Source organism: Microtus pennsylvanicus, chromosome 16, assembly GCF_037038515.1.
Source record: "Microtus pennsylvanicus isolate mMicPen1 chromosome 16, mMicPen1.hap1, whole genome shotgun sequence".
NCBI lineage: Eukaryota > Metazoa > Chordata > Mammalia > Rodentia > Cricetidae > Microtus > Microtus pennsylvanicus.
In genome coordinates this window covers 43,652,950-43,675,830 of record NC_134594.1, presented here as the reverse complement: position 1 = coordinate 43,675,830, position 22,881 = coordinate 43,652,950, and the positions used below count along the sequence as shown (strand labels likewise).

Below are 22,881 nucleotides of genomic sequence, written 5' to 3'. Positions count from 1 at the left end.
TTGGGCCCTAACATTTGTAAATGGAGAACGCTTGCTTCTGCCATTGAAACCCACAGATTTTTGGAAGCCAGAGTCACTGCATCTGGCTATGCAGTCACTTGCTGTTCACTTGCAGACACTGCACAGGGTACAGAAGGGAGAAGCCTAAGCAGCAGCTTTGTCGGGTTTCAGATCAGGAATACTTGCTAAAATAATGCCTTTGAAGTGCCCTTTGTCAGTTAATAAATTATTGGACCTGTAATGTCAAAGCTCTCCTCACAAGCCGAGGGCTGGAGGGCAGGAGGACTTTTTGGCTGTATTGTTTTCCACAATTTAAAGTTTAGCTTTTCAAATTGCTAATACTTTTGGTCTTTACTCCTCAATTGAGATTGATAGCCTCCCAACAATCCCCCATATAAAGGCCTGCACATTTCCCCCACCCACCCTTGAGTCTCAGGGGCACCCACCAAGTTAGGGCAGCATCACACCTGCCTCTCAAAAGAGGGGAGCCAAATAATTGGATCCTTAGAAAGCTAAAAGTCCAGGGTCGATGCAGCTCCTGTAGGACCCTTGCCTAGTGTTTGTGGGGCCCCAGGTTCAATCTCCAATACTGTTGAAAGAAAAAATGTGAGCTAAAACCTTTTTGAAGAAAACAATTTAAAAGGTATAGCACTGCTATTAATATAATAGAAATATGAACTAGATGTATTATCTTAAAATGTAATTTCATTTTCCATTTTATATATTAGTTTCCATTTTCTACATTTTAATTGAATTTTATATCTCACACTATTTAAAAATTGAACTGAATCTTCTATTTTACTACATTCCAAAAAATTTTATCGATTTAATGCTAAGGTATAGGTATTAACAGAATGAAATCAATAACATATTAACAAGTTATAAGAGGCAGAAATGGAATGGCAAATGAAACGGTAATGGCTCAAAAAAAATATTCTCTAAGAAAATGCTTGGTAACGGTGCACATATGTCAACCAGGAAAAACCCGATGTGCAATGTTGTCATGACAGCACCAGAACCCTGGGTAGCAGGATCTGGCATCCAAGACCATCCTGGGCCATGCAGTGGGAACCTGTCTCCAAAAACACTGGAAAGAAAAAGGGGAAAGGGAGGCAGAAGGGAAGAAGGAGACAAGATGGAAGAGGGAAGGTGAAAAAAGAAGATAGAGATGGAGAGAGCGAGCTGGAAAGCTCTTGCTGAGGAGAGTCCAGTGACCACATCCAAAGCTCAGGTCACTAAGGTCAAGAAGAGGAACCAGCAGCTTACCTAACTCATAGTTTGTAAAGCAAAAATAATGGGGAAAAAACAGACTGAGTTGGTCAGAAAGCCCTGTTTAGCCCACTCTGTCAACGTGGAAGAGATTTGTCATAGGTATAATAACTCAAGGATTGTGGCACTACACAATAAATGAGGATCAAGATCAGCACAGAGGTGATTTTTTTTATCAATACTTAGAAGACATACAAAGCTTGATTTTTAGTTAGATTTCTTTAGAGAGAGTGGGGATTAAAATTGCTAAATTAAACCTCTTTTTCAAGCAGTACATGAAATACAAGTACAGGATAAGAATCTTGGGGTGAAACTTAAATTAAGGTTCCTATTTGCAACACTGTTCTCGTATCAGATTCCTGGTGGAAATTCACCTAAGAACAGCTCAAAAACATTTTTGGGTGTTTGAAAGGATGTGAGCCGCTCACATTTTAAAGTCCGCTCCTCGGAGGAAGGTCGTGGGAAGCGTCACACACAGTAAAGCCAATGCCTGACCAAAGTTTAACTTTGAAGGATTTGAGGAAGAAATTGTTTACTCAGTATCCACAAGCACTAACTGGCTAACGCTTTCATCTTTTTAACCCAGCTGAAATTCTTGCACGAACAATTTTTAATATGATTTTATATTAGCAGGGTGGCTTTGAACCCACAGCCCTTCTACCTCTGCCTCCCAAATGCTGGATCACAGGTGTGTGCCACCACGGTCTGCAGAACAGGTACAACTTTGGGATGTGATGGGATTCAGTTCTTCAAAGGCTAGTGTACAACATCATTTCTCCTCATACATAGGGTGATTCATGCCTAAAACTGCACTTACAGGGTGAAGCTTTGCCGGGCATTCCAAGGTCACTAACATTGGGTGGTGGGAAGATGCAGAATGGGGTGGGCGGATGCTTTTAGCCATCATGCAGGGCTGAAGTATCTTAAAGATGAGATTCGGCACATCTAGAATCCCCTGGAGACCTGCAGTGCACACAGCTAAGCAGTTCGTTGGTATGTGTATCCCATGTAACTTACACAGTATGGTTTCTGCTCGCTGTGGATTGACACTCCCAAGACAGTGAGGGTTGCCCTCCGCTTTACTCCTCCCTGGTGCTGGGAGCTTCACAGCTGCAGCTATGGCTGCCAACACTTACTGCCCCAGTGAACAAGGGAAACCACTTCCAACAGTTGTCAATCAGGAACATGGGTAGCCATGTCTACCAACTTCTTCAAAGCAGCTAAAATTACAGTGCTTTCAATATCATTGCTTATTTTTAAGACAGTTATAGCTCATTTAAAATGTGGTGTTGACAAGCAGAAGCTTCTGAAGGGTTTCTGCTCTCTCAGTCCTCCACCCTGAGCTACCCAGGAAATCCCTTCTGAAAGGATGAAGCCTCATCTCCTTTCTTGCTTGCTTCTGGTTCAAATGATTTAGTCTTCCAGCAAAGGCTTTATTTGTTACTTCCGATCCTCATTCTCAAGCAGAAGCTTGCAAACAGACATTAAGCCCCCCACACACACTACCACTTCTCCAGCTGGAGACAGAAGCAGAAGATTTCATTCATTTTGTGGCAAATGAAGGTCAATCCGATATTAAAAATAAATGGGTGGAGCTGGGAAGATGGTTCTTCTGCTCCTGCCCTCTGCTCTCCCGTCCATCCCACTGTGTGTGATTCCTTTCCTTATCTCTTAGGTCTAGAGAACTTAGAAGATCATAAGGAACTTTGTTCAGGAAACTCTCTTTTTTCCCTAACCCCAAGTTAGCCAGATTTCCATTAACAAAACAAAGATGTGAGTTGTCAAGAACATTTTCTTCTCTTGGAGACCTAGAGTTTGGTTCTCGGTGTCCACTACCTCCCACCTCTCCCATTCCCATCCTCCCATCCCCACCCTCACCAGCAGATACTCAGAATCACCTGTGACCACCAGTGGCAAGAGATCTATCTACTGCCCTCTGGGCACCCAGGAACAAACACACACACACACACAATCAAACACATGTGCTCAGGACCACACACACACATATACACTTGCACAGACACACAAAAATCAATCTTTAAAAAAAAAGAAGAAGAAGAAAGGAAGAAGGAAAATGGATGGGCTCCTCAATGCATGTGTTTCCTAATGTTAATGCTAGACCAGTCTGGTCTTGAAGTTAAATTCAGAGCAAACTGTGGAACCTTAATTTAAAGCCTTCCCCCAAGCGCTTGGGTAAAGAAAGCATGGTAGACTTTTATACTCGTCAATATTCTCATGGCTTTGCATTTCTTTCTCTTCGTCCCCCTCCTCTCCCTGGCCCCTCACTTTATCATTCCTCCCCGCTTCCTCTCTGTTCAGTGGTTGGCTCTGTGCCCAAGCACTGTATGTGCCGAGATCTAGAGCTTGACTGTGATGGAGCCAATTTACGAGCTGTCCCGTCAGTTTCTGCCAATGTGACTGTAATGTAAGTAGCAAAGATTGGCTCGTCCTTAAGGCTGGATAGAACAACAGGGAGACTGCCCGGACTGACACCAGGTCACTCCTGACGAGGCATTTGTGTTCAAAGACCGCTTCATCTGTCCATCAGTTATAGCGAACTTTTCGCACATAGTTCTAAACACTTTTAAATACTAGGCCTCACCTCAAGTTACTCCATAAACAATTCTGTGAGGTGTTGACTACTCACCGTATTTTATCCAAGCAGAAGATGCTGTCCATTTCGACTGTTACTGGGGGTGGGGGGACTAAAGAAAGGACGATCCCCTGCTTTCCCCATTACACAGAAATTTTATTGGATGCTTATTGCAAGAGCTGGTTTAGAGTTTATTATACAGGAAGACACTTTCGTGTATTCTTGAGTACAAGTAAACTTAATTTACTTGAGAAACAATAAATTGGATAAATTATTCCCAGAACTTCACATTTAAATTAACTTCTAAATCACCTTGACATTGTGGTCCTTTCCTATGAAATTCAAACTTACATACAGAAGACAAAAGGAGTCTATTAGGAGTAATACCGTCTTGTTGGGCTCAGTGTTTGTGGTTCTAATTTCTAGTTCTGGTTATTTGAACTCAACCAGATGTGAGCAGCACACAAACACATAGTTTTTTGGTCCAGATTTTTTTTCAAGAATTCAATGGAAAGTAAAAGTCTCGATATATTTTTTATTCAGCCGGTTGGGGTTGGGGTTTTGTTTGTGTAGGCTCTTCCTCCATGTGTTTTAATGTCTTGTGACTCTGGCTTTCTGGTTCATGCAGACACAGTAAGAGTAACCCTTGAGTATACAGGTGTTGGCAAGTCTTGCCTTTCTCAAACAACCTACCAGACAACCCAGATGCTTGGCACACAGGTAAAGGAGCTGCAGCAGAGTCCCATCAAGTTGGCAGAGTCTGGATACTGCCCCGTGGATCTCAGTCTGGGAACATAAACAGAGAACATAGGAAAAATTATTTACACAAACTTGCTTTCTGAAGGAAGCGACATTTCCTGAACAAAGAGGAAGTATCTGCTAGTGTGTCTCCTTTCTCACCTCACGTGACTCATCATAGCAATTAGTCCTGCTAGAGGAAAAGTAATGATTTCCCCCCAAGGAGACTGAAGGAGGTCCTAGGAAGGGTTTCTATAAATTCCTTGGTGAGAGAAATAATTATCACCCCCACTGATTACATCGAGTTGCTGGAAAATCCAAATGAAAAAACTGGTGCAGCCAACCTGACTTTTCATTTGCCCACAAATAATATTGGAATCCATTTGCCAACAAGCCAACTAACCCTTGTGAAAGAAAGGAACAGAGAAAGAACGCTAGAGGGAGGGAGGTGCGGGGGAAACAGGGTAAATAGTTAAATTATGATTCGATTTAAAAAAGAAATGTTCTGACCACATATGTATAGTATACATACATAAATAGATATGTATCAGTCAACTTTAACCTAGGAAGGAAGGGAGGGAGGAAGGAAGGAAGGAAGGAAGGAAGGAAGGAAGGAAGGAAGGAAGGCAGGCATGCAAAGGCAGAAGGGAAGAAGAGACGGAGAGAGGGAGGGATGGAGAGGAAACACTAAAGCTAAGATCATACCCTGCTAGAAGACAAGTGGAGACCGTGGGTGAAGTGACCTCAGGGCACCTACTCTGGAGTACAGATGGATGGAGGAAAGAAGAGGCTCAGTCCCAGTAAGTGGGAATGACCAAGACTTCAATGATAGATTTCTTATTTCAACTTAACATTAGCATGTCAACAGGCATTTATAGATATAGGTTTAATGCTCAGAGGTCCAAGTCTACAATATTTGACTATTTGTGATTTTTTAAAAAGCATTATTAGACGTGGGGTGTAACTCAGTAATATTGCACTTGCTTAAGATGCATGAGGCCCCTGAATTCATCTTCAGGACTGTAAACACACACACATGCATGCACATGAGCACACACAAACTGAGTGTATGTATACCAATAAATATAGCTATACAGCATTGTCCCATACTTTTGATTAAACCACTTGTTTCTATAGACTCTTCTCTGCAGATCCTGGCTCAATTTCATAACTTGTTCCACTCTGTTTGTTCTGTTCAAGAAGGAGAAAATATCTCTAGACTTCAGTGTACATGTATTAAAGACTATCATATTCCATTACTGAGTTCCTCCAGATTTTGAGTTGCAACTATTATAGAAAAACTTTAGGAATGGTTTAACTCACATGTAAGAAAAGTATCTCAGAGGCCAATCATCCAATGAGTATTTACTGAAGTTGAGACTTTTGGGAAATGTTTCAAATAAATGCTAAAGAGATGGGCAAACACAGGTAGCTGTGAATATTTATGCATTGTTCTTGCTCAATAAATGTTAACTCCAAGAGTTGACTTTTATATCCCCGAATGCAACCACTGAAAAGTGAAGCTCTGGCCTGCCCTTCGCTCTCTGTGACAAACACATGCTATATATGAGTGTGTGTATGCATGTGATTTAGTGAGGAGCCAAACAGAATACCAGATTTTAAAATATAAAGGTATCTTATTGATAAAAGTGTGAGGGGGTTTTCATAATCAATGTAACTAATATCTACCCTATTTAATATGAGGATATTTTGAAAATATAAATGAAGCTATTTCTTAAAATATTTTATATCATTTAGAAAGAATGATATTTGTCTATAAACCCTAGGGATGGGTTAATAAGGATCCAGCTTGTCAAGAATGATTTCTTGGAAACCTGTGAAGAAGCCTCCCTCCCTGTATGGCAATCCACTCCACTGGAAGGTGGTTAGCCCCTGCTTTAGGGGTTCTCATAGAATCATACTTGGCCCTCTCTTTAAGAATATTAAGTGCTTCCATGCATAGTCTTTGGGGTCCCAATCTTCTCTTACAAGAGGGGGAGAGACCATCATCTCCATAGCTTTTCTAGATATTGTTCAAAATTTTGGTATAGAAACACCGAAAGACTGTAAGACAGAGTTTGGTTCAGAAGCTCAGTCAGAGCACTGGTTAAAAAGGATGTAGGGTGAGCTAGGATAAAGAGAAGGTTCAGCGGTGGCCCAGCTGCCCAGAGGGGCTTGGAGAAAGCGTGACTAGTTCAGCTTTGTCGGTCACTCCTCAACACATCATGAAGCCAGTGCATCCAGCTCAGGCTCCAGCTCAAGATCGTGGGGTAGATATCATTAGAAGTAAGACATTCAAGTGAAAATCTGCTCAGCACGACCGAACTATGTGTGTGTTTCAGGTCCCTGCAGCGGAACTTCATAAGAACGCTCCCTCCCAACGGCTTCAGGAAGTACCGTGAGCTCCAAAAGCTGTAAGGAAAACTCTTAACGCTGGGCTTGCGATGACCCTACAGTCTTGTGCGCTTGTTTCCTGTTCCTTCTGTAGAGAATAGCATCATAGCACGCATTAAGTCTAATAATCCCATCTGGAGAAATTATGTGCCCCTTATCTGGAAACTTATAGGCAAAGCTTCTGGGTGTTTTTAGGAGACATTCTAGTAAAAAGCTCAGATAACAATTCCTGAACAAGCTGGAACCCATATGCTGTGGCTCCTCCACCATGCTCCACCGAATGGAAATAAGTATTTCTGCCTCCTCCTGTCATGGATCAGCTCAATGCTCAACTCAGAGAAAGTGTGCTATACATTTTCCCAACTCCTCTTCCTTCCTCCCCTATCCCCTTCCAACCACCCTAACTGCCACACTCCCAATTTACTCAAGAGATCTTGTCTTTTTTCTCCTTCCTAGGAGGATTCATGTTTTTCCCTCTTAGGGTCTTCTTTGATGTCTAGGTTCTCTGGGTTTGGGAGCTGTAGGCTGGTTTTTCTTAGTTTTATGTCTAAAAGCCACTTATGAGTGAGTACTTATTACATTTGTCTTTCTGGGTTAGCTCACTCAGGATGTTTTTAATCTAGTTCCATCCATTTGCCTGCAAAGCTCAAGATGTTGTTATTTTTTTGTTGTTGTGCAGTACTCCGTTGTGTTAATGTACCACATGTTCCTTATCCATCCTTCAGTTGAGGGGCATCTAGGTTGTTTCCAGGTTCTGGCTATCATGAATAATGTTGCTATGAACATGGTTGCACAAATGCTTCAAATTTTTATAATAGTTCTACTGATTGCAAATTTCATACAATGTATTTTTTATCACATTCATCCCACACTCCCCCCCGGGTTCGCCTCCCCACCCTCCCTACCTCCCCACCCCTCCCAGCTGTGTGTTTTCTTTCTGGGTGTGTCTCTCAATGACCACTAAGTCCAGTTTGTGTTGCCCATATACTCAAAGAGGGGTGCCATCCCCTGGAGCCTAGTCAACCGACCAGGGCTCATACTCTTAAAGAAACCTGTCTCCCCCTCCTCCTAGAAGTCAGTAACCATCTATAGCTCCTCAGTTAGGGGTGGAGGCTCATGATGCCCTCCCCTCCCATGCTAGAGTGTCTACTGACTTGACCTTGTGCGAGGCAACATCTATTGTGAGCTCATGAATGTAACAGTCGGCTCACATCCAGAACACACTGTCTCACGCCTGTCCTCCAGACCTCTGGTTCTTACAAACTTCGTACCTCCTTCACAACGGTCCCCGCACCTAGGGCAGGGGTGTGATGCAGATGTCCCAGTTAGCAGAGCATCCCACGGCACATGAACTCTGCACTTTGACCCGGTTTTAGCATCCGCCGCATGGAACCGTCTCTGAAGAGGTCCAGAGCTGAGTAGACACACACTTAGAGGGCAGTTTGATACTGTTTGCATTTACCCCTTCCACTTGTAAATAAAAACTGGTCCAAGCTGGCACAAATTTGGCAGCAAAATACCAGTTTCAACCAGTTGATCTACCGTGTCCCCTTTCCCCTCAAGTCAATTTCTAATTTCAGTAAAAAGACTTTCAGTAAGATGCGCTATCCCGGCTGACAGAGGTCATCCGCACATGCGCGTGCCGCTGCCACTGCAGGCTCTTCCATCCTGCCAAGCTGATGTTTTCCTATTTTCTCTTTGCCTGCTCTTGCTCACAGGTGCCTGCAAAACAATAAGATTCGCTTCGTGTCCATCTCGGCTTTCAGAGGACTGCGCAGCCTCACCAAACTGTGAGCACAGATGGGGAGCTGAAGGGGGGTTAAACGGTTACCTGGACCGACAGCATCCTGTCAGGCTAACCCATTCCAGCCCAAACCAGTTCTCCTGCTCCAGGATGGTGCCAAGGGTCTGCAAGTAGTGCAGAAGGGACAGTCATTGTGGTTGAGGCACCACAAGCCGGTGGGAACTCGTGGTGAGCACTCACCCACCTCATGGCTGGGAGGTAAGGAAGAGAAAGACATCCTTCAAGTGCACCACAGAAAAGAGCATCCCCAGTGACCTGAGGATGCCCACAGGGACTCCCGAAAGGTCCTCAGCTCCTCCCAACAGGCTAGGAACCAAGCCTTTGACCCACAGAAACCTATCCAGCAGAGTAGGCCATTAAAACATAGGCCAATTCTTTAGCCAGCTATGGGAAATGAAAGGTGAGAAACGACACCGTCGGTGGCAAGGGCCCTTAGAAGTCCAAGCTGGAAGCAGCAGGAAGAGAGTGCTGTAGGAGGGGACTCCGGAAGGGTGATGACAATCGCCACCGTCCTTCTCATGAAACATCAAAAAGAATAAACTCATTGCGGTTGTGTCTTCTTCCCAGGTATCTCAGCCATAACAGAATAACCTTCCTGAAGCCAGGAGTGTTTGAAGAGCTGCACAGGCTGGAATGGCTGTACGTCTCAGTTGTGTGGCATTTCCTTGTATTAGTTCCCATGTGCCGAAAATACATGTTTCACTCTGCTCTCTTCTGCTGACAGGATAATCGAAGACAATCACCTCAGCCGGATCTCCCCACTCACATTTTATGGACTGAATTCTCTCATTCTCTTGTAAGTACTCAAAACAAACAGGGAGGCGAGATGGCTCAGTGAGTGAGAAGGTTCATGGGCAGCCTGGTTCAATTCCCCGGACCTAAGGGGTAGAAAGACCAGCTGCAGCTGGTTATCAACTCTACATAAAGACTGGCATACACACACACACACACACGCACGCACACGCACACACACACACGCACACACGCACACACACACACGCACGCACACACGCGCGCACACACACGCACACGCACACACACACGCACACACACACGCACGCACACACACGCGCACACACACGCATGCATGCACACACACGCATGCATGCACGCATGCACAAACAGCAATAAATAAGTAAATCAATGTAGCAAAAAATTTTAAACTATTCCAATTGAAAAAAAGAGACAGAAATAAAAGAATTAAGGCTTTAAGCATAGTAGCATTAAATTTGCAATTATTAAATCCTAAAGGAAGCTCTCTTGACTAAGACCCACCTTGCCTATATTCTCTAAGGTTGCTTACAGGTCTGACCATTTTGTAACAAAGTCCTGCCAGACCAGTCAGCACAGACTCACTGTGGTGCCTCAAGTACTCCTAAGCACTTCCCCTCCTACCCAGCAACTCCCCCCATCCCACCCCCACCCCCACAAAGGAAAAGCCTCAAACGCGGCCTTTGTACAGCCCACTGCTGATGGGCGCAGGCTTCGTCAAAGACTGGCATTGCTGCTCCCTGCATGAGACCTGGCATGTATAGAAATGTTCTTACTACCAAAGCACTTCAGTACTTTAGGGTGTGTAGAGAGAAGGCGGTGGGGAGACTTGCGGCTCGAGGGTCTAGCAGTTTCCGAATAGTAACGATAACTGTGTTTACCTGGAGATAGAAAAGAACCAGAAAATGTGATGTTGGTGGTCTCTTTCCTTTCTAGAGTGCTGATGGACAATGTCCTCACCCGTTTGCCTGACAAACCCCTCTGTCAGCACATGCCCCGGCTACACTGGCTGTAAGTCTCTCTCTCTCTCTCTCTCTCTCTCTCTCTCTCTCTCTCTCTCTCTCTCTCTCTCACACACACACACACACACACACACACACACACACACACACACACGTATATGTATATATACATATATATTTACATATATATTACATATTCTGAATTTGACTACTTAAGACACCAGGGGCCTTCTGTGCCAGGTGGTTAGTGCATCGTTTCCTTGTATTATTTTATTGTATTTTTATATTAAACATACTCAGTGGCTGACTCCTCTAAATGCAATATCTGGAAGAGAATATACATATATATATATATATATATATATATATATATATATATATATATATTAGAGATGGGAAGAAGGAAGACAGAAAGGAAGTCACGTGGTCAGCATCACACTTCCTTTTCTGGCTGCCAAATCACTCACCTATTAAGTTGGCACAGAAAGCTAAGTCATTTTCATGTTATCCCCTAAATTCTGAGCAGTGAGAATGTGTTGCTTAACACTAATCATGAGAAAATGGGGGCTGTGGGACGTTTTGAGACAGTCCCTTACCAGTTCTGTGTAGTTTTTTTGGCACAGTGGCTTTACTGGTAACAGATATCACTATCACTCCACTAGGGAGAGGTCAGTCAGCAGTAAATTTGTTTATTTAGAATATAGGTTTGGTCAAGTGTGGTGGCTCACACCTGTAATCTCAGGAGGTTAAAACAAGAAGCTGAGGAAGGAGAAGAACCATAAGTTCAAAGGGAGCCAGGTGTATGGAGTGAGGCCATAGAAAAAAACAATAGACTAAAGGGGTTTGTTCTGTTTTAAATTAAGAAATAACCAAAATTATTACTTAAAAGTTCAATCCACAAACTGCCTACCAGAATCAGGAAAACCTTCTACATCTTGTTTTATAAGAAATATTCAAAAGTTGATTGTTTGGTATCTAAGTCCACAGCAAACTAGAGGTCTTAAATTACAAGGACAGAAAGATGATGAGAAACACCGGGTTTGTGAGTAGTGACTGCTGTCACCCCCATTGTAACGCAAGAGAAAGGGATCATATAAAAAACAAAACAGCTTTGGCCTGTGCTCACTTAGAATCCCTCCGGGAAAGCAAGCATTTCACACACATTTCTAAGGTCAGGGGCATTTTGGTGCAACAGCCCAGCTCTTTCTGTACGTGGACAACAAGCTGAAGCCAGAACGAAAAGGAATCATTAAATCCGTGACCTTCTTCGTAAATGAAGCCTGATTCAAAAGGGTTCTCTGACCGCCGTTTTAATTAGTGATGAAAGACAGCTGAGCAGTACTTGCACAAGCAATCAACAGTTAAAACGGTGGACCTTGTGAAACCAGAGCGGGAGCTCAATGGTTGAGAGCTTACTTAGTGCGCGGCATCCTGCGTTGAATCCCAAGCGCACACGCGCACGCCCGCGCACGCCCGCGCACACACACAAATGTAAATTAAGACTAATTTTTTTTTCGTAAAAACAAGGTTTCATTATGTAGCCCAGGCTGGCCTTGAACTCACTCACGGGAATCCTCCTGCCCCAGTCTGCCCAGTGCTGAGATTATAGAGATGGGAGCTAACTGCAAGCCAACAGTTTGAGTATTTTTTAGAGAGCACTGCCACCTGGTGGTAGGTTCATAACTAACCCTTGGCAATAAAATAAAAGGAATTTAAAAAATAAATAAAAATTTTCAAAGTTAAAAATAAAATAAATAGAAATGAAAATACACATTTGATTTAAAAACCAACAAAAGGCCTACACCAAGTTGAGACTCTAAGCATTAGCAGCCAGAGGGTCAGTCGGCTGTCCGTTCTACAGCCTGACTTCAAATGCATTTCTCTTAGAATACTCTCCATCCTCACTACACCTTCATCTTCAACGGACTCGATTTTTAGATCCATTAATTCCCAATCCCCCCAATCTTTCAGATATATTTCACTCGGCCAGTGTCAGCCCCGGTGCAGTTCCCAGGAGTCCCCCGAAGCTGGCGGACACTGGCTTTTCTCTAGAGCTTTCCGACTTTTCCTTAGCGGTTTCGGGAGCTCTTCCACACGTGTATCGTGCATGAATCACTGTCTCTTCTGAGTGACTCCATGCCATCTGGCGACCATTACACTAAGTATGCGATGCCCCTAGACCCAGGGGCAGTGTCCAAGGCAACATATCACCCCCTTCGGCTCTGCCAACTTCTACCACGCACCTAGTGATGAGATCAAAAAAGAGGGGCCGTGTGAGAACAACTCCAGCTGGGGACACAGCTCAGTGGTAGGGCACTAACACACTTGATGCTCCGTGCACAAAGAAAAAAAGGTACCTTTCGATGCTGCAACTAGAGTTCTTGAGATGACAGCCCCACACAGTGCGAGCACGGACTCAAGGGGTCTACGGTTTAATTTGATTGTGTTTTATTTTTATGTTCTAGGGACTTTGAAGGCAACCACATCCATAATATAAGAAATTTGACTTTTATCTCCTGCAATAATTTAACTGTTTTGTAAGTACTATTTTTTTAAAAGTAATATCGACTCTCCTTACAAACCACACCAATCTTGTCTATGGGCAGAACCCGGCCTGAGTGTGTGCAGAGGCAGGAAGGTGTGACGTCTTTGTTTTTTTTTTTTTAAGTATAACAGAGGGTTATTTATTTAGGGGTAGACTCGCCTATCACAATCCTCTGCTGGAAGGGGGACACAGCAACCAAATCCCTTCAGCCAGAAAGAAGGTTGGATGCTGTATATTAGCATAAGAAGCCACACCCAAGATAGTGAGTGAGAAATCCTTTTATATTTTCCTATGCTCTAAAAAATTAGATATACTATTATTCCGTATATGTCCTATAAATAAATTGTGGCTCTGGTTCTATGCTTAGCTGTGTATTGGAGAGATATTTGAGCAGTTGAAGATGGTACTGGAGACTGATGAATCAATTTGCCCTTTCATTACAGTGTGACGTCTTTGTCTGTGCGTGTGAAATAAGCCAGACTCAAAGGCAAACACTGCATGTTTTCTCTCATAAATGAAACCGAATTTGTATTTGTGAAGTGTGTGTGTGTGTGTGTGTGTGTGTGTGTGTGTGTGCGCGCGCGCGCGCGCTCGCATGTTATGAAAGTAGAAAGGGGGCCATGAGGAGAAGGCAGAGATCTTAAGGAGCTGGAGAGGAGAGTAAAGACATCAATAGTGCACTTATCACATCAAAGCAAACTCAAGGACCATTTGGGGAGAGGAAGGGAACAAGCAAGAATAAGGCAGGTGAGATTGAGGGCAACAGAGGGGTCACGGTATGAATAAAAATGAGGTATTAAGGCATATACATATATATATATATGAATCCCATTATTTTATAAACTAAGTTTAAAAGTTTATAAATAAAAGAGTAGGAAGCCCTTTGAAATTTCCCAAATTAGTCATTTATGCTGGTAGCTAACAGAGATCGTGGAGAGGGGACAGGGACAGGGTGTGGGGCTAAAGTAGAGCAAGTGCGAAGCATGTATGAGGTCCTAGATTCAAACAAACCCCCCCTCCTATCTGTCTCTTTCTCTGTCTCTGTCTCTGTCTCTGTCTCTCTCTCTCACACACACACACACACACACACACACATGCGCGCGCGCGGTCAAGAACAAGCACTACAGTCTGACTCATGTTTCCAAACTAAAGAGACATTGAACTGGTCCATTCAGACAACTTTCTCTCAAGCATGTCAATCCTAATTCTATGCTCTAGCAAACAAGAGCTCTGTGGTGCATGGAGTCTTTTGTTAGACAGACACACTTTGCAGATTGAGGAGGTAAGTCTAAAACAATTTCCCATGCTCATAGCTGCAAAACGCTCAGTTCTTGTTAAGGAGAGGTGAGGTTTCCCTATTCCTTTCAAAGCCGCTCTTCTTCATTTCTAATTACAAATTTAAATTACATTTCATAAGGTCCCTGTTAAAAAAGGCTCAGGAAATTTAAGAATAAAACTGAACTGAAGCTGGGTGTGGCGGCACACACCTATAATTGCGACTCCCAAGAGACTGGCGCAGAAAGGCCATGAGTTTTAGGCCAGCCAGGACTGCATAGTTGAGACCGTTTTTGAAATAAATAATATCATACTAATCAAATATCCTGACATGAGGATGCACTCTATCTTGGTCTGTTTGAGGGGCCCCTGGCAGTGGGATCAGGATCCATCCCTCATGCATGAGCTTTTTGGATCCCATTCCCTATGGTGAGATGCCTTGCTCAGCCTTGATGTGGGGGAGGGGGGTGGAGGAGCTTGGTCCTGCCTCAACTTAATGTGCCAGGCTTTGTTGACTCCACAGAGGCGGTGAATGGAGAGTGGTTGGGCAGGAGGTGCGGGAAGAAGAAGGAGGGGAGGAAGAACTGTGGTTGATATATAAAATGTATAAAAATTTTAAATAAAAAATGCACTCTATATTCATTATCTTTGTAGCAGTTATATTTAGTAATCCATGTGACCATTATGTTGACATATTAACGCTTACTTTTCCTTTTCCTTTCAGGGTAATGAGGAAAAACAAAATTAATCACTTAAGTGAACATGCATTTACACACCTCCAGAAACTAGATGAATTGTAAGTTTAACTAAATACGTATTAAGAATGCTTTTGTCCATTTTACTTTGTATTACTTATACATATAATGTTCATATATTTCAGAAATATTAAATTTCTCTTTCCAAACAGTATTTATATGGAACATGGATCGCAAAAACAATTCAGATAGCTAACAAAAGTAAACATAAAATAAAATATGAAATAAATAGTTGAAATAAGTTAGGTCAGAGCTTGAGATACGGCTCGTTGGTTAAGAGCATGTACTGCTCTTGCAGAGGACCCCAGTTCAGCACCCAGGACCCTGTCGGTGGCTTACAAGGACCGGTAACACCATCTCTCCAGAGATCTGATACTCTTCATCCCTCAAGCTCTTCCACGCTTGTTCACTTAGCCACACACAGACACATACAAAATTTTTAAAGTAATAAAAAATCTAAAAATAAATCATTCTGCCCTTCAAAGTTGATTAACCAACTGGCATAGGCGACATTAGCTCAGCTTTTCTCCTGTCTGTCCCCTGGAGGTGCGTGAGGGAAGTTACATTTTCTGTTTGAATTTAGTCACCTCATTCAAACTCACCGAGACGTCTTCTTGTTTCAAAGAAGCTGCAGTCTTGCTCATGAAATCTGTCGCTGGAGAAATGTCACCGCTTCTGCTGCTGACAGCCCTCGTAGCTCCGAGGTGACGTCATGTTAGGCACCCCCTCTGCACATGTGCGTCCTTCCCAGGAGAGTAGAAGCCTGTGCATCTCTCTGAAAGAAATTTGAACCTTAAATGGCATGCTTTGAGGTCGTCATAATGAACCCGCGCAAAAGAAAAACCAGGGCCTCAAGTCATGTTCTCAAACAGAAAAGCAGAAAGGGAAGAGAGAGGCTGAAGGGACATCATACAGTCCATAAATGAAATTAATATGTCAGAGTCACATTACATACCATCAGTGATCTGTCTCCAAGGAAACATGAAATGGAGGAGGAGCTTTGGTAGCCCATGCTGGTCTTGTGCACACTCAGTTATAATTGAGAATGTCCATGAACTTCTGATCCTCCTGCCTCTGCTTCCCCAATGCTGGGATTATAGGTGTGTACTACCATGCCTGGCTCAGGATAAAATGTTCTGTGCCCCTATTCCACTCCCTCTGTGAAGCCTCTCAACTTCCAGGACCTGGAGTGGTAGGGCACATGCTGATAAGGAGAGAGGCTGTGACTCCAATGCACACAAAAAGGCGACACTTACTTCTTGGTATTTAAAACAAGTAACGAATGGAGCTGTTGGAAAGTTGCAAATGGTTTTCTAATAAATTTTCTACTAATGAATGAAGTCTTCAGAAAACAATAATATGATTTGCTTGCAATTGTTTCTCTAGGGACTTGGGAAGCAATCGGATTGAAAACCTTCCACCAAACATCTTTAAGGATCTGAAGGAGCTGACACAATTGTAAGACATTAACTTACCACTTCCTTTCTTTATCTTACTTTTTAATTGTGGTAAAATATACATAGAACTGAGTCCTCCATCTGTTTCTGCGCCACTGGATTACATCAAGATCTTCCATATCATTGTTCAGCTCTCACCGACATCTACCCCCCTCCTAGCTTTCCACTGAGTACAGAGCTGACACTCTGTAGCCATCCAGCAGTAACGCCATGTTCATCCCCCCGCAGTCCTGGCAAGCCCCACCGTGCTCGCGCTCTCTCTGTGCCGTAGTTGCCATCTTGTGGCTGGCTTATTTCTCTTTACCAGACCAACGTGGTGCATCCGTGTGGTGGTCTGTGTCAGAATTCCCTTTGCTCTGAAAGCTGAAACAGCACCTCGTCCACTGTATACAGCCATCTGCCAACGCGTGGGCTCTTAGGTTGCTTCCACCTGTGTGCAAACTCGTGCCTGGATGCCCACACTCAGTCACTTGGGTTCTATGCGCCTTCTCAGCTCACAGCAAACTCAAATACACCCAATGAGGGCATCATAAATTAAAACTGTTATTTCTAAAATTCATTTAATGCACCTACCCTATCAACTATGGTAACTTAGGAACCAGTTCACTGTAGAGTATCAGTTTTGTGCTCCTGTGTTTTCATGGCTGGCTGGGAGCTGCAGCACACATTATATCATAACACACACTGCTATCCCAAGGAAAGATCAAATAGGATCTTTTCCCTTATCCCTTTCTCCCTTCCTTCCTCAGTGTTGCTGTGCTGGAATTCAGGGATGCGAGTACTGTACCACTAACCACCTCCCTTAAAGGACAGCTTTCACTAAAGGTTGTTCTTCACTGTTGTAAAGTGAGAACATAATAAACCAGAAACCCCCTCTACACCCCTCGACATTGGGGGGCTGGGTCACATGGCAGTTCTACTTTGGTTCTGTTTAATTCTGCTTCTTATCAGAGCTGTGCCACCCTTCGTCTCTACTCTCAGGGCACAGGGCTCTCGTTCCTGCAGTCCCAACACCTGCTGCTTTCATTTTTCGGCTCACAGCCATCTCAACTGAGCATCCTTGTGGATCTGATTTTCATCGCTCTGATATCAGTGATGTTGAGCATCTTCCCCACGTGTTTGGTCACTTGTTTGTCTTCTTGGGGGAAGAAAACCACTCAAGTTCTTCATTCATTTCCACGTGAGCTGCTTTTGCACTTGCTGAGCTCTCATCTTCATCCTTCCTGGGGCTCAGCCCCAGACTCGTATTTTCCCGCTATTGTGGGTGGCAGGTCCTTCTGATGCAGTGTTCTTTAATTTTAACACACTGCCAGCTTTTAATCCTTTGCTTTATTGTCTATACTTCAAGTTTCACAATAAATACATGACACTTCCAAATCCACACAATGGAGTTTTCTTCCTCTATTTTCTTCTAGTTTGATAGCTTTCTATTTAAGCATGTGAACACGGTACAGAAGGGTCCGTTTCTATTCCTTTGCATAGGATATTCAATTTTCCCATCACTGTTAGAAAGATTGTCCTTTCCCTGTTGAATGCCTTTGGCACATGTGTCAAATGTTATCTGATTATGTCTGAGTGGGGTTGTTGCTGGGCTCTGTAGTCAGTCCCTTTGGTCTGCGTAGCTGTGGGTGACTGTGCAAACCCTGACTTCCTTGTTCTTTTTTTTTCAAGATTGCTTTTGCTGTTTGGGCTTCTTTGATGTCTTACATGAATTCATAAACTTTAATATGGACTGAGTCTTCCAATGCCATGCACAAGAATATCTTCTTCACTGGTGTTGAACTGGTCCATTTTTTGTTAGTGTAGGAGGCTACCACAGCCTGGCTAATTTATAAACAATATAATTAATTTTGTGTGGCTCACTGATCTTGAAGTTCAGGAGTTCAAAAGTCAAGCTCAGATCTTGTGAGATGTAATTCATCCTCAGCCATATGTTGTCTCTAATAAATAAGTTAGCATTTTCTAACAAAGTGCTTCATATAGCTGTTGGCCGCTTGTGCATCTTCCTTGGAGAAATGTCAGCTCAGAGTCTTACTCTTTTTCTTAATCGGATTACTTGTCTCTTTACTATTGCATTGAGTTGCTTATGTCTTTGTGGATATTAATCCATCCCCGGAGATACGCTTGCAGGGGTAGGGAATCTGGCTCAGTGGTAGAGTGTGTGGTTGTGGTCCCTGGAAAAGAATAAAGCCGTGGAGGAAAGAGACAGCTTTGCGAATCATGTCTCCCATGCTGCAGTCTTCTCTGATGGTGGGAAGAAGCTTTTGGCTTTAATGTGATCCTCTTTGTCTATTGTTGCCTTTACTGTCTGCGTTTTGGAAATCACATCCTGGCTTTTCCTGTCTGAGTCTGGAAGTCACTGCTGGGCCAGTGTCAGGGAGGTCCTTTTCTACAGCCTCAGGTCTTACGTTTAAATCTTCAAGACACTTTGAACTGTACTATACTTTTTTGGTAAGTGTTTCAGATTCACTCAAAGTCAGCAAATAAATTCTCTTGGCTCAAGCAATTTTTAGGAATGACATTGCTTTTTTTTTCAACAGGAATATTTCCTATAATCCAATCCAGAAAATTCAAGTAAATCAATTTGATGATCTTTCCAAACTCAAGTCTCTGTAAGTATAGCAGTTTTGCTTCGATACTAATAGCACATATGCTCTTATGTCTTTTAATTATGTTTTATATCCAGCTCCACAAAAACATATGAATCGTTGATTGACTATAGACAGCTATTACTTCTACCTCAAGTGTTAATAAACTAAAAAAAAAGCGATAATGAATCCCTACATCTCTGCCCCCAGAGATACTGAATTGTGCATTTATATCCCTCGTGTATGGGACATAGTCATGGCCCCGTTAGTTCTGAGTACTTGAGATTTTCTATGGGTGTATGTCCTAGTTTGTGTCTCCGTTTCTGAAATAAAACACTCACCAAAAACAACATGAAAAGGGTTTATTTGGCTTATAAGTTACAGTCCATCATTGAGGAAAACCAGAGAGGAACTCAGGGCTTAAAGCAGAAACTATGGAGGAATGCTGCTTACTGGCTTGCTTCCCTAGCTCTCACTGCAGACTTTGTTACACAACCCAGAGTCAACTTCCTAGGGATGGTACCGCCCACAGTGGGCTGGGCCCTCCCTGTCAACCATTAATCAAGAAAATATGATATGCCCACAAATATGCCCACTGACCAAAATGATGGAGGCAGTTTCCTCAACTGAGGTTCCCACTTCTTAAGCATGTCAAGTTAAACACCAAGATTAGCATCCCTATCCTAAAATAGAGTTTTCTAGACTATGGGAATCATGCCTCCAACAACACAAAAAGGACAAAATTCTATTAATGCTAAGAATGGTCTTTAGAAGATAAGTCTTAGCTCATCTCATTTAACTATTCTACAGTAAAATAGCACTTCACTGGGAAAAAGTATGACTTAAAAGGTATTAGGAAAATTTATAGGTGTCCAGAATATAATGTGCATGCCCCTATTCTACAAATATTTATTGAGCAGCTGGCATGCATTAGGCAGTATATCATGAACTGGGAATATTTTTAAAATAGGCTGTGCATGTCTATAACCTGGGGAAGTTCAGGCAGGCTGAGTGTGAGCATTTCACTTAAAGTGATGCTAACCTAAAGCATTTGACTGCATTGTCCTTCACCTGTGGATAACCTATGTTCTCTTGACCACTACTTGGTATTTTTAGCAGCCTAGAGGGAATTGAGATCACAAATATCCAGCAGAGGATGTTTAGGCCTCTCGTGAATCTCTCTCACATGTAAGTAGACGTTTGCTTGTCATTTATCGTCATTTTAATCTGTGTCCCCACATGTCCAGTGATAATACACCCATACTAAATGCAAATAAAATATAAATAATTTCTACTAATTTGCCTCTGTATGCTTAGTATTTAAGCCCCTCTTCCAAATTGTATGTTACAATGCTAACCCCAGAGTGATGGCATTATTAAAAGGCCAAGTCTTGGAAATGACTAGCCCCTGAGGGTAGAGCCTTCATGAACAGCATTAGTGTCTTTAAAACAGAACTGAAGATGAGGGGGGGTGCACACCTCCAATCACAGCACTTGGGAGGAAGAGACAGGTGGATCTCTGAGTTTGGAGTCAGTTTGGTCTATATGGCAAGTTCTAACCTAATTAGGGCTTCATAATGAGGCCTTGCCTCAAAATGAATTTGAGAAAGACTGAAGCTAATGCATCATAGTTCTGGGTTTGATGGATACCAAGCAAGCAGTAGGAGGAATGGAGAGAGGAAGGCATGCTGGGGAGAAAGCTCAGTTGGGGAGTCTGCCTGCTAGGAAAGAAGAGGGTATGATTTCACAGCACCCATGTGAGCTATATGAGCCTGTAATCAAAGTGTCTGAGGTGGCCAGAAACAAAAGATCACAGGGGCTTGCTAGGTGATCAGTCTAGCTCTGGTTTCAAAGAGAGGCTTTGTCTTAAGGGAATAATAAGGAGCATTAACAGAGGGAGACTTCCCAACTTCCCCTTCTTAGAGTTCTATCATGAATGTTTACACAAAAGAGAAAATAAGAGAATTAAAAGTATCAAACTTTAGGAAAGGAAAAAAAGAAGGAAGGAAGGGAGGGAGGAAAACGAGGAGAAAGAAGGAAGTGGGGAAGGAAGGGGAAGGAAGAGAGAGAAATGAAGGAGGGGAAGGGAGGGAGGGAGGAAGGATGGAAGGAAGGAAGAGAGGGAAAAAGGAAGGGGAGAAAAGGAAGGAAGGAAGGAGGGAGGGAGGGAGGGAGAGAGGGAGGGAAGGAAGGAAGACTCTCTCCTGCGTTATCCACCCTGTGGAACACTGTAGGAATGTTTCAGGAAGCAGCAGGTCACCAGACACCTAACCTGCTGGGTTCTTGACCTTGAGCTCCCCAGTGTGGAGAGCTGGGAAGGAAATGTTCATTGTTGAAGTTCCCAGGCTATGAGGTTTTTCAGCAGGCTAATTGGTCTCAGACCTCAGTTGTCAATGATTTACTCTGAAAGTTTGGCATTGGGTGAATGGATTTGAGTTTCCCACACTCTGATAACAGTTAATGGGAAATTTTTCAAATACCAGGAAACACAAATGTGAGAGGGGTCTACTCAAGTCTTCCAGGACACCCTCATCTCTGACACCAGTTACGGGCGCTGATTTTACCCCAGTCAGTCATGTGTACATTTTATGTAAGTGCCGCCAGATGAAGAAGTAAGAATGTGTGTAGGTTATATAAATCAATTATAAATAGGGCTGAGGAAATGGCTCAGCGGGTAAAAGTTCCTGAGTTCAGATCCAAGCAGAAGAACAAGTGACTTGTGTTTCTGATCTCAGCGCCCCTCGGGTGAGCTGGAATGCAGACAGAAGAGCCCGCCCCAAAGCCTGGGGGCCGGATAACCTAGACTATGAAGCGCAACAACAGACAACAAGAGAGATTCTGCCTCAGACACAAGGTGGGGGGGTCAGGACCAGCACCCAAAGCCGTTCTCTCACCTACACACACACATACACACACACACACACACACACACACGAGATACACATGAGGTACATACACATATCTCACATACAACACACGTGTGTATGTATGCCCATGTGTATATATTAATTTGTAGCAATTATTTTCTACCTTTTAAGTATTATATATGATATACATGTATATGTAATATACATATATAATATATAAACACATAATTTAAATATTCAAAATAAAGAGTTGCTACAAATTAATGAAGGCAGGAGAACTCTTCCCCAGGGAAAACTGTCCCTAATGTCGGAGTATGATCAGAGGAAGCGCAAGGGTGAAATGGTAGCCTTTGTAAATTCCATGCAGTGTGTCTTGTTTTGCACTGATTATAACTTTTCTAAATATTTTGAGTGAAGCTCATAGCAAGTGCTCGAAGCTGATAGAAGTACTAGATTGCTCTTCACACTGGCAATTTTCAATGACTTAGAAGTACCTTGTCAGCCACACTGCAATCTTCCTGGCACTGTAAGTCTAACGTAAGACATTGTTTATGTTCCCATGATTTCTCAGAAACAAGGCTTTTATAAGTTTGTTTGCTTGCCTACAACAAAACAGTCTGACCCAGAAAAACTGAGTTGATTGGAAGAAACTGGTGTAGCTTGTAAAACTGAGAAATAACTAAAAGGGGAAAGAGTTGAGCAGGTATTGTGAAAACAAGAGTTTCCACACACGGATGAAATTAGCCACTCACACGGCAGCACTGGGCTCAGGATTCCTTATAGGGTATTTGCCTACCCTGGACTAGGGGAGGGTCTCCACTGTACGTCCACTGAGGGTCCTGGGACTAGAGAATGACTTCCCT

General features: G+C 43.1%; 1 protein-coding gene across 4 annotated transcripts in view; it reads left to right on the top strand.

Annotated features, from left to right (window-relative positions):
* Nucleotides 1-22,881, top strand: part of Rxfp1 (relaxin family peptide receptor 1) — an 84,215-nt gene that overhangs the window by 49,293 nt on the left and 12,041 nt on the right. For 3 of the 4 annotated variants that reach the window (XM_075950731.1, XM_075950733.1, XM_075950732.1), the window contains 10 exons: nucleotides 6,943-7,014; nucleotides 8,713-8,784; nucleotides 9,366-9,437; nucleotides 9,523-9,594; nucleotides 10,506-10,580; nucleotides 12,997-13,068; nucleotides 15,076-15,147; nucleotides 16,493-16,564; nucleotides 19,104-19,175; nucleotides 20,268-20,339. In XM_075950731.1, the coding sequence (XP_075806846.1) occupies nucleotides 6,943-7,014; nucleotides 8,713-8,784; nucleotides 9,366-9,437; nucleotides 9,523-9,594; nucleotides 10,506-10,580; nucleotides 12,997-13,068; nucleotides 15,076-15,147; nucleotides 16,493-16,564; nucleotides 19,104-19,175; nucleotides 20,268-20,339 (723 nt within the window). Of the gene's footprint in view, nucleotides 1-3,588; nucleotides 3,695-6,942; nucleotides 7,015-8,712; nucleotides 8,785-9,365; nucleotides 9,438-9,522; nucleotides 9,595-10,505; nucleotides 10,581-12,996; nucleotides 13,069-15,075; nucleotides 15,148-16,492; nucleotides 16,565-19,103; nucleotides 19,176-20,267; nucleotides 20,340-22,881 lie in introns of all 4 variants that reach the window. The other variant, XM_075950730.1, reaches the window with a different exon arrangement.